A 12425-nucleotide genomic window follows, 5' to 3' on the forward strand; every position below is an offset into this window, starting at 1 on the left:
ATAACTTAACAGAAGAGGGAACAATAATTAATGCTGTAAAAAAAAAAAAATGCAATCCACGCGATTAATATCGTAATTGTTGCATACAAAATTACTTTTCGATACTTGGAAGCAATAAGTAACGTCCTCCCGATACAAAGTTTAGTGTAGCAGTACAAAAATGATTGTTATAAATAAGAAAATATAAAATTGAAAATACGTCTATTTTAAGCTATTGAAAAGAGGTTTTCACATACATTGTGTATTTAGCGTCTGTACAGTCCGAAAAAAAAAACGCGCACTTTTCAGTGTTGTAAAGCTGCGGTAATAGCGTCCGCATAGCCCAGGCCAATCGTTCTCAACTTTTTTTGACTGGCGGTATACTTTATTAAACGCGCATGAGACTGTGGCACATTTACTTGATTTCTTATTAATAATAACATAAATTATAGCAGTGTAAGATTACAAATTTCTGTGAAGTATTGACTCTATGCATTACTAAGAATTGTTGCTGTCATTGGAGGCGCTGACTGGTAAAGTCTATCTCAAAATTGATTTTAACTAATTAATTAATGTGAAATGATATTAAAATTTTAAAATCTGCGACATACCTTATGGGACTGTGTGAGACACGATATCTGTTGAAGCACTGCTCTAGGCCTTAAATTATCACAGTTTGTCTATGAAATATACACATTGAATTTTTCAACATGACTGTAATACAAGAAACCTTGCATAACGCGGTTAATTGATAGCAAGAAACGACCCCGCGTTTTTTGAAAAATACGTTGTCCGAGGTCTGTTTACAATAGACTGAATTTTTTCATTCCATAAATGTGGGATAACAAGTCTAATAATAATAATAATAATAATAATAATAATAATAATAATAATAATAATAATAATAATAATAATAATAATAACTATTATTATTACATTAAACAATGCAAAACATAAAATTACACCTTTTAAACTCATAAAAGTTTAAAAATAACAAAAAAAGTATTTCTTCAATTGTAAATGAAATCTTTAAGTTTTATATCCCACGATTACAGCCCGTAGACTAAAGCAGACGCAGAGAGGGATGATTAGTTAATGTGAAGGATTATGAAAAGAATTATAGAATGAGAATGTGGGAGGAAAGAGAGGGACGTCGACAAAACCAAAGAACACAATGTTATTTACCACAAACACACACATAATCTGGGATCAACCCAAGGATCCCTTGAACCACAGGTGAGCGCTTCCTCTGTTCATTTGTAATTAATATTGCCATATCATGAAAACCAATCTTTTACCCAACTTATGTGGCATTTCCATCTGTACAGTCAGCAACAAAAGTTCTTTCCGGAGAGCACAGTGGCTGAGTTGTAGAGCACTTACTACGGATGGTCACAAAGTTCCGGTTCTGACAGAACCGGTTACGCGAAGAACCGGTTCTTGGAGATCTGGTTTTCAGAACCGGTTCTAGACCTGGATCCGAAAACCCGTTCCAGAACCGAATCTTAGGAACCGGTTCCAGAACTGGATCCTAAAACCCGGTTCCAGAACCGGATCTTAGAAACCGGTTCCAGAACTGGATCCGAAAACCCGGTTCCGGAACCGGACCTTAGAAACCGGTTTCAGACCTGGATCTTAAAGCCCTCAAAGACCCGTAAAGGAGGCACAAAGTTCGCCTTCAAAACACTGCAAAGAGGACCACGCGCTTGTGCCCTTTCCACCCAAACCAGCTTGTGCCCCCCAGAAAAAAATTTTGGTCCACCAGTGGGTGTCTAGCCAAATAAGTTTGCCAGTTTGCCTGTGTAGCCAATGAGTTTGCCAGTAACCCAGGTGTTTAGCCAAATGAGACAAGCGGCCGCCGCCTGGACGTCTACCTGTCGCTTCCACATTTCATCTTGCACACTGTTCACAGCCTGCCAGCAGCTCGAGTTTAGCATAGGGATGGCCATAAAGATCCGGTTCTGGCTGCTTGGAGATCCGGATCTGGATCCGGAAAACCCGGTTCCGGAACCGAATCTTAGGAACCGGTTCCAGACCTAGATCCGAAAACCCGGTTTCGTAACCGGATCCGTTGAGAACCGAAAACCGGTTCCACTAGGAACCGGCTCCTCCCATTCCTGTCACTTACCTCTAGTGCGTGGGGTCCTTGATTCGATCCCAGGCCAAGTAAGTTTGTGATGGACAACATCGTGCTCGTGGGTTTTCTCGGAGTACTCCTGTTTCCTCCTACTTTCTCTTTCCACCAACTCTCCCATCATCATTCACTTGTTTAATCATCGTCTCCCTTAGCCTAAAGGCCATAAACGTAGGGTGTTAAACTCAAAGATTTCATTTCAAGTTCTTTTGTTTGATGAAATTAGTTCCGTAAATAACTTAGAATATAAGGACAATTTGATTGCAGTTTTCAGCAAATTAAAAAGAATGTAATTTTCTGTACGATCCAGCCACACCACCATTATTCCCTAAATATATTTTACCAAGCGGAGAAAAACTTTTATGACTGAGTGTACATTCATATGTGGTATTTATTCTTTTTATGTACAGTGAGTGTAAAAAGTATTCATACAGGCAATATTTTTTTAAAGAATGAGGTTTTATTCCGCTTCTATGATATGTAGGTCCAACTCACTGGGTGATTAAGAAAAGGTGTTCCGAAAGGAAAACTTGGGGGGAGTATAAACAACAAATGCTATTCCGATCTTGGTTTACAGAGACAAAAATGGAAAAGGTATGATAATCCATGCACAGAAAGTATTCATACAGTACCAGAACTCCCACATGAATACTTCACTCTCCGTGTACATAAACGAATGACGGGCATGTGAAGGCACTCTAGTTTGCTCTACATTCCCGTGCAATGCATTCAGGTTACAACGTTACCGCGGAGTTTGAGAGTGCGGCAGTATGGGGCATAAAGGTCCTAAAATTGCAGAAGAGGAACGATGAATTATAATTCGTCTGCATAATTAGTGTAAATTACTTTCATAAATTGCAAGCATTGTTGGTAGTCCTAGAGGAACTATTCAAAGTGTTACTAATAGAACGGGACAGAGAAAAACGTTGAAAAACGCACCTAGAACAGGTCGTCAGTGAAATTAAATACGCATTGGCAGTCATTGATGGTTCGAAAAATAAAAAAAAGCATCCACGTTTGAGTGTGCCAGAGCTTACAAGTGAGCTTTATAATGAACTTAAAGTGCATTTCTCACATTCTATCATTCGCAATTACGTGAGAAAGCGCTTCTTTCATGTCGGGTAGCTCAAAGAAAATATTTTGTGAATGAAGTCAATAGAAGAAAAACGTTAACATTTGCCAAAGCGCACTGAAATATACCGTAGATGCGGGCTACTTGAACCCAATTTTGCAACAAATTCGTTCTTTCGGCCTATTTTAATCCACGAAAACTCGAAAGTTATTGTCATAACCCATATTAAGTGGAACTACAGGCTTTCTTGCACATATCGAGGACAGTTTTAGTTACATATATTGAAAACAAAGCACAGGCGATTATTGTAAAAAATGGGTCCAAGTAAGACTCGCGTTCGGGCTACTTGAACCCACCCCCATATTTTCCTACAGAAAACCATTGAAATCTGCTCTGAGACTAAGTAGGACGTAGGTGTTCCTAGAACAACACTTCTTATTTACTGCAAACAACAAAGAGAACATGTTAAGAGGTACTATCAAATATAATGATTGTAATAGCTGATTACGTTTTCTTCTGCAGCTGCACGAGCCCTATCTATATTAGCAGCGAATCTAGTCGTTGACTGGAGGTGCATTTTCTAAAATAACTTCACTCAATCTCGACTGGAAAGATTGTCTTAGAAAGCAATGACAGTTCTCCCATGCATGGCTAAATAGGACTTCACAATAAATCTGAAATCAAGTTAATTAACGAGGAATCCGAAATCACAAACTTTATCAAGATGACTAGCGAAGGCTAATTCTTCTTCTTCAGTGGACACTTTCAGATGGCCCGGATTCTGCCTTGACCTATTCTTTAATCTTCTTTATATGGTGGAATGATTTATCTTGAAGTGAGCTTCTGTTTCTTTTCGCGACATTTTCCCCGACTGTATTGCTGGTAAACGTTCTTCAAGCTGTTATGAAAAATCAGCATATTTTCGACCTGCAGGCAATCTTTAAAATTGATGTACCATTTTGTACCGGTATCCTTAAGGAAACAATGAAAAGTCTTGTGTGACACGTGACAACAGACCTTTATTTTTCATTGATAAAAATAACAAAGGATGGGGTGGGATAAAGATAACAAAAAATGTGGGACAAAATATCCATGTTTTCCAGGTTATATGTACACACTTCATATACTGTATAATGCAATTACGCATACATCTTATTGTATATGAGAAAGTTTACCATGTCAGTTTCATTATCCTATATGTAACTACTTATGTGTTTACTTAGCATTGGTTCCACTTCCTTGCAAATAGTGTCCACACATAAAAGTTTGGCGCTCACTAAATACACTCTTTTCATCAACGACCTTTCTCACCAATGCTGCTCAATCGTAGCCTACCACAGAACTAGTTTCAATGTGTGTACGCCTGCATTATGATCCCATCTAACGGATCTAACTCTGAACTCACTCATTATTGCATTTCATATGGAACTTTAAACGAGTATTTGGTATGGGTCCAAGTAGCCCCTTAAGGGTCCAAGTAGCCCGCAATTACGGTACCATAAGAATTCTGGAACCGTGTGATATTTACGGATGAAAGCAAATTCAACATATTTGCATCGGATGGACGAACCATTGCGTGGAGGCGAAAGAATCCAGAGTTTTAAAAACAAAACCTGGAACTCACAGTGAAACGTGGTGGTGGTTCTATTATGGTTTGGGGGTGTATGAGTGCCTCAGGTGTAGGGTCCTTGTATTTTATAGATGGTACGATGAACCATCATCACTACATTGATATTTTAAAATCGAACCCCATTTATCTGCTGAACAAATGGGCTTTAGACATAACTTCATATTAATGCAGAACAATGATCCAAAGCATTCCACTTTAAACACACGCCTTCGGATGTTGTGCAATGCGCCAAAGTAGATGCCAACACCTCCCCAATCCCTCAACATTTATCCAATTGAGTATCTATTGGACCAAGTTGACAAAACATATTAGAAAACGACCGATTTCCAATAAGCAAGACTTGCAAAATGCTCTGCAAGAGGAATGGCAGAAAAATCCCTCATCAAAGACCAAAGATTTGGTAGCGTCAAAGCCAAAGCGTTAAAGCTATTATAGCAGCAAAAGGATATCCTATAAACTACTAAAATAGCCCAATATGACGAAAACAAAGGCACTAAGTGAAGTGTATGAATACTTTTTGTTGATTGATATTTCTTTCTTTTCACAACCTTTTTAAATTTTCTGCACGAATAGTAGCTTCTTTGTTTCCTACAGTCCCAATTTGTTTCATATCAGTATATTTTTGTGTTATATTTCCTACACTTGAAAAAATTAAATACAAATTTTCAATTCAACTGGTGTTTGTTCACCGTAATATGTTACATGTTACCATTTTCCAAGGTGTATGAATACTTTTTACATTCACTGTAATTAATTAATTCAAAACAAAATACATTAGTAACCCTGGTTCCTATTTGTAATATATGCGTAGTAATAAAAACGGGAATTAGAGCATAACGCACTTTATATTCCTGTACTTAGTCTATAAATCTATATTCTAAATTACGAGAAAAATAATAAAAATGTCTTACTTTTCATAGCCCACATCTTAAACTTGTGCAGCTCTTGGAAGAAAATCCTGCTGTGATTTCGACAGAGTTCATTTTGAACGCTAGAAGAATCTGGCATCAACACAGGCATCAACGAAAATATTGATTTCATTTCTTTGCTAATCTTTAACTCTTCTTCTTCATCTTCATCATCCCTTTTCATTTTGGTCCTCCTCCCTAATTCCTTTTCCTCTACTCGCAATTCTTTCATTTCTAGTCCATCGGATACCTCCCGCAAAAGAGTTTGCTGGGGGCATAACGTCACAGAGGACCATCCTAGGTTTCTGCTGTAAACTGTTTCGTCTACAATAAAAAAGAATATACACATTACTTCATTGAGTTTTTGTTTTAATATTTCATATTCTTATTTAACACAATACTTTCTTTTCAAATGCTTAGAAATTATATGGTTAGTATTAAGGAGGCAGACTACTAAATATTTTCAAAAAGCTAACAATTTTTCTTTTGCCCGTTTTTCGTAAGTGAAAATAGATAATGAAATGTAACTTACCACAATAATAAGATCATGTTATTCTACCCACAAAAATACGAATCAAAACAATTTGCAGTGTTGCTATCATAGAAATTTCAGTGTGACCAGAATTTGAATTACTCAAAAATCTAGGTTAGGGCAGCGTCTAAAAAAATTAATTCAACAGTAATTGATCACTTATCATGTTGTCTCGATTCCTTGTTAATTACTTTTTAAATAATATTTGTATTTATTTTGTACTGTTTATTACAAGATTATTTATTTTGTATTATTTATTACAAAATAAAACCAAATATTGTTTAAAAAGTAGTTAAGAAGGAACCGAGACAACATGATAAGTATTTATTTTGTACTGTTTATTACAAAATTATTTATTTTGTATTATTTATTACAAAATAAAAACAAATATCACTTAAAAAGTAGTTAACAAGGAACAAAGAATGCATGATACGTCATCAATTACCGTTGATTTCATTTTTCTAGTCGCTGTCCTAACCTAGATTTTTGAGTAATTCAAATTCTGGTCACACTATAATTTCTATGATAGCAACACTACAAATTGTTTTGATTCCTATTTTCGGGGGTAGAATAACATGATCTATTATTGTGCTAAGTTACATTTTATTATCTCTTTTCACTTACGAAAAACGGGCAAAAGAAAACTTGTTAGTTTTTGTAAAATATTTAGTAGTCTGCCCCCTTAATTACTTGTATTTTAAGGGTCGTTGGGGAGAGAGTTATAAGAAAGGCTCATCAAATGATATGGTACGAAATAATATAAAAGTGTTTAAGAGTCTTCATCCCGGCGAAATTAAAATACCGCTAATTTTACATTAATTATGTGAATCTTCAAATAGATAAAAGATAATCGAAATGTGGAAAAAGAGCGCCCTAGACAATATCATTTTACATGAGAAACCGTTATCACGACTCACTTATCTGCTTTCGATTTCGAGCCATTTTAAAAATCGGCATTTATTTTCGCGTTTCTAAACAGCTGAAAACAAAGCCACTAGGTAACTTGTGATAACTGTACCTCACGCAAAATAATATTGTCTAGGGCGCTCTTGTTCCATATTTCAATTATATTTTATCTATTTGAAGATATCACATAATTACTGTAAAATTAGCGGCATTTTAATTTCGCTGGGATGAAGACTCTTAACAGAAAATTGGTGTTACGGAAAAACAAAAAGGAAAGCGACTGGTGACTTTCGAATAACGGGTATAAAATAGAAAAGAAATATTAGTTGAGTAGATTAGAAGTCCTTTAAGGAAATTTTGGGAATTTTTTGAGAGACAAAAACGTAACTGGAAGTAATATTTGAAAAGAATAAGAAACTTGTTAAGACATGATTTTCAAAAGGAAGTTTTATGAATTACGTGATAGGAACTACGTAGAGAGTAAAGCGGAAAGAGGAAGAAAATAGTAAGAAATGAAATATTTAGTAGTTTGTCTTACGAATAAGCCAAATAGGAAAAAGGAGATAGGTAATTAATAAAAGTGAATAACTATGAAAGTGAGGCCGGAATAAGAATATGAAAGAAAACAGGAAAATGTTGAGAGAAAAAAACACATTACTAAAATGAAATCTGAATCACAATAGCTCATTTGATACTCTTATACAGGAAATCCAATCTAGCACCTTGTACACAAAAGATAATTGCTTTAGCCAACAGATTAGGTAGAAGGCCTTCTTGAATTTTGGCTGTAAGCCTACTTGAATTTAGACGGCACCAACCTTTTGATTACTAGGCGCGTGCTTTTCCGACTTGGCCTCGGACTTGAAGAAAACGTCGCTTGTAGAGGGATAAATCGTTGAGGTCTTTTTTAATTTAGCTAATCAGAATGCTTCCGTAACCGTGTATATTTGACGATAACCGTTTAGGATCAGGTAAAATCTACTGGGAAATATTGCTGATTTGAAATTAAATTACATCAAAATGTTTTAAAAACAGAAACCATAACTAAACATGTCTTTCAAAACAAACTAGGCACTAAATGGAGCTTCCCCCATCCGAAGAATAGTCATTTCCAACTGGATGCTATATAGTGTCACAGTTTGGTGGTCACATTCTGAGCAAACCACACAGAGAGAACAAGGAATAGACAAGAAACCCGGTTTTAATAAAAATCAAGAAAGAAATAATTTCGGTGTCGTAGTCGTGGTTTTGCGAACACGAAAACTATTTTTTTTAAATCTCAGCTATGGCACCATGGGAGAACTACGTGAGATGATGAATCATGGGTAAGACATAGCTTATTCGTTGAACCATGCCCACCCCATAATTTAATTTCTCTAGACGTAAGGTGTAATAGAGCCGCAGTTTATTGTCGAATGAAAGAATTACTTTAAAAGTAATTTAAAGGGAACTTTAAAAGTAATAACTATGCGCACATCTGATCCAGAGAGTTAAAAAATAGCTTACCACCGTACATACGGAAAAGACCATGAATGGAAATCTATGGTAGAAGAAGACCATGCTGAACCCGTAAGTTGTATGGCTCGTTAAAGGCGTAGATTAGTATTTCTGAACTGTCTACTGAGTTCCCTTGAAATTTCAAGATAGTGCCTGGAAAATCGAATTATACCAGATAGTTTAGACTTGACTAGAGCTTCAATTGGACTCCATGTTTTAAAGTTTGCTACACCACAACAATCGAAGATCAGAATTCGTCTATCGATATGGGAAGTGAGAGACATCCAATCAGTTTGCTACATCACAACAATCAAACGTCAGAGTTCGTTTATCAGTGTGGGAAATGGGCAACGTCTAATGAATTTGCTACATCACAACAATTAAACATCAGAGTTCGTTTATCGGTATGGGAAGTGGGCGACATTCAATCAGTTTGCTACATCACAACAATCAAACGTCAGAGTTCGTTTATCGGTGTGGGCAACGGGCGACATTCAATCAGTTTGCTACATCACAACAATCAAACGTCAGAGTTCGTTTATCGGTGTGGGCAACGGGCGACATCCAATCAGTTTGCTACATCACAACAATCAAACGTCAGAGTTCGTTTATCGGTGTAGGAAATGGGCGACGTCTAATGAATTTGCTACATCACAACAATCGAACATGAGAGCTCGTCTATCGGTGTGGAAAGTGGTAACGTCCAATCAGTTTGCTACATTTCAACAATCGAACTCATTAACTATACTGTAAACTATTATCTTGCTAGTGTCATAAAGAGAAATTTGATGAGGGTTTACTTCAGTATCAGTTTCCTGTTAATAGATGGCGTAGTTGTCGTAGAACAGTAATTTTTAAGTTTTCAAAAAAAAACTATTTTTTTCCAAAACTACACATGGAGATTTACATTCACGCATATCATTTTATTCAACTACAGTAGGTGACCTCTATTGAAAGGTTTGTGTTTCATCTTTAGACATTTTGCTCTTCATTAAACCCAATTAATGTTGGAACTTTCTTAAAACCTTTTGATGTTTCCCGTTGAATTGTTATAGATTTATGTGTTTACGTTAGAGATATGTTATCTTAAATGTCTGGAGAAATTAATCTTAGCAGTATAGCACAAAGACCATAGCACACAAAAGACCATAGTGCAGAGAATTCTCAGCCATTGTTTGTAAACAATATCACAGACAACCAACCTTTTGTGACAATACAATCCAACGATTGTTCAAGTTTTCTGTAGTTTATGCTTGTTATCACGTGAAATATCGTATATACTGGACATATAAAGCTCATGATAAAGACTCCAAAAGTTGCTGTCTTGAATTGTTACGTTTGTAACCAAGTAAGTTAATAATGAATATAAAGTTATTAAAGCATGAATATGTGTTCGTATTCAAAACTAGTTACTTGATCACAATTACCACGATTTGATTGAGTTAATTTGCAGTGTTTTGCGAGAATAACGAAAGATAAAGTTTTTTTCTGAAAAAAATAATTACGTCACTTGAGCAATGATTCCGTGTGACATTTTATTTTCTTTTATGTTCTCATACTTAGGATATTTGTAATACACATTCTTACTCAAATAATTTTTGCCAGTCTCCTTGCTTTTAAAAGGTGATATTCTGGCAACCGTAGTAACAAATTCCAATAAACATTTCAATTGCTCAAATTGCCCCTCCCCCAAAACTTACATTTGTTTGACTTAAATCCAATAGGTAAGAGTACATGACTTTTCAAAGAAGTGGCTGGCCAGGATTTTTTAAAAAAACAACACTTTACATTACCTAGATCTTAACCAATTCAGAATAACATATAAAAAATAAAAGAAATATCAAGATTATTAATTTAGGCCAAAAGATGCATCACAGTGTTGAACTTGTAATATTAGCTATACTTAACTGTTTTGGTCTTTTTTTTTTTTTTTTTTTTTTTTTTTGAAATCTCAATTTGTATCAGTGTTATATTGTTATAAATGACACATTTAGTGTTGTAAGAATTAACATATCGTTTCATTGTTATACGTAAATATACGAGGGGAGATCAGAAACTAATGTTACAAGACCAATATTTCTGGAGTTTCGTCTGTTATTGAGGAATGAGGAGTGTGTGATAATTTTAATACATGGAGTTGGCAACTGTGCCCAGTTTCAGCTACCTGCCACCTACGGCGTTAGTTATAGGTAAACACAAATGACGATCGTTTGCGAAACTGATCTCGCGAAGAAGTCCGCTCAATTATTAGATTTCTGTGAGCGAAACATTTAACCACGGCTAAAATTCACCGGCAGCTGGTAGAGGTTTACGGAGAAACTGTACCGAAAGTTTGCGGCTGGCAAAGAAAACGTTCCCATACAGCCCAGAGGACTACCATGCTGTTGAAACAATTTCGTTTGGACATCATCGACTACCCTCCCTACAGCTTGGACCTCGCTCCAAGCGACTTTCACTTGTTCCTGCACTTGAATGAGAACCTCGGAGACCGTTGTTTTGCTTCAGACGAGGAGGTGAAACACTTCGTGACAACATTGCTAAACACTCAAACAACATGATTTTTACAAGGAAAGAAATCTTCAAACTCATCCCACGATGCGATAAATGCCTGGCATCGAATGATGCCACATATTTATCGGGAAAATAATGCGAATTTTTTTCACGAAGAAGAGCGCGAACTGAAGGTAACTAAATATAATATTTCTGAAGCACTTGTTTCAGAATAAATATGTGGCATCATTTGATGCCATATCCGTGAAGAGGTTAACCGATATGAAGACTATGTCAAAAATTAATCTAATGTAGTAACTATTTGTTGGCTGTATTGATTGCATGAAATAATATATACACTTTTCTGTTTCAAATTGTATGAAATAATACATACAAGAAATATATGCATATACACGTTTCACTGCAGTCTTTGTAACCTTATTTTCTGATTACCCTCGTATTTTTTAAAATCATTTTTTATTTCATGGGAGCTCGCGGAGAATTAATAGTCCGTACAAAGGGTCCACAATATCACAAACATTGGGAAACGCTACTCTAGAGCATTTGAAACAGCATATTACATTTGAATTTCGTAAATTACCTTCCAACATCAGTGATGTAATATGTTCCTTTGTGTTTTAAAAAAATGTGATTGGTGCATTTTATAATGATGATGAATATCACTTTGAACACTTGATTTAGGCAACCTAACTTCCTACTCAATGCACGGTCCATATTAGCTTGATTTTGAAAGGGAGATTAAGCACTAAATAAAAAGAAATAGTTGCAGCCACTACCCACTTTTGCTTACTAACGTAAAAATCTTAAAATTTATCTTGGTCGCTAACAGCACATCGCAAATCCCACGTCCGCAACGAGTACGTAAAACATTTCATCATTTATTCAATAGCGCACCTGACATTGTCAACAATTTACCCGTTCAAGGACAGAATGCTACTGGTTTTATTTACTCTTCTTTCACTTTGAAGAACAACAGAAAGTACGTCGCGGACATTGTCGTTGTATGGTTGTTCTAAGTTGTTTTTATTGGGAAGGTGAAGAACAGTTACATAAACTGTTGGTGATGTAATCTTCCTTAGAAAGTGGGTGGAGAAGACCAATGACAGAAAGTACTTCAACTTACTTCTTCTTTCTGTCTTTTTTACCTCTTTTTTATCGGTTATTTACTCTTTCACTCTTCTTGGACACTTTCGCTCGATGAAACCTCAGATTTTTTTTTTTTTTTTAACTCGTGGTAGACCTTGTGTGCGCGTGTG

General features: G+C 35.8%; 1 protein-coding gene across 1 annotated transcript in view; it reads right to left on the minus strand.

Annotated features, from left to right (window-relative positions):
• Positions 1–12425, minus strand: part of LOC145670237 (nose resistant to fluoxetine protein 6-like) — a 187306-nt gene that overhangs the window by 122324 nt on the left and 52557 nt on the right. The window contains exon 2 of the mRNA XM_081738633.1: positions 5727–6047. Coding sequence (XP_081594759.1) covers positions 5727–6047 — 321 coding nt within the window. The remainder of the gene's footprint in view (positions 1–5726; positions 6048–12425) is intronic.

Source organism: Thermobia domestica, chromosome 14, assembly GCF_964235325.1.
Source record: "Thermobia domestica chromosome 14, izTheDome1.hap1.1, whole genome shotgun sequence".
NCBI lineage: Eukaryota > Metazoa > Arthropoda > Insecta > Zygentoma > Lepismatidae > Thermobia > Thermobia domestica.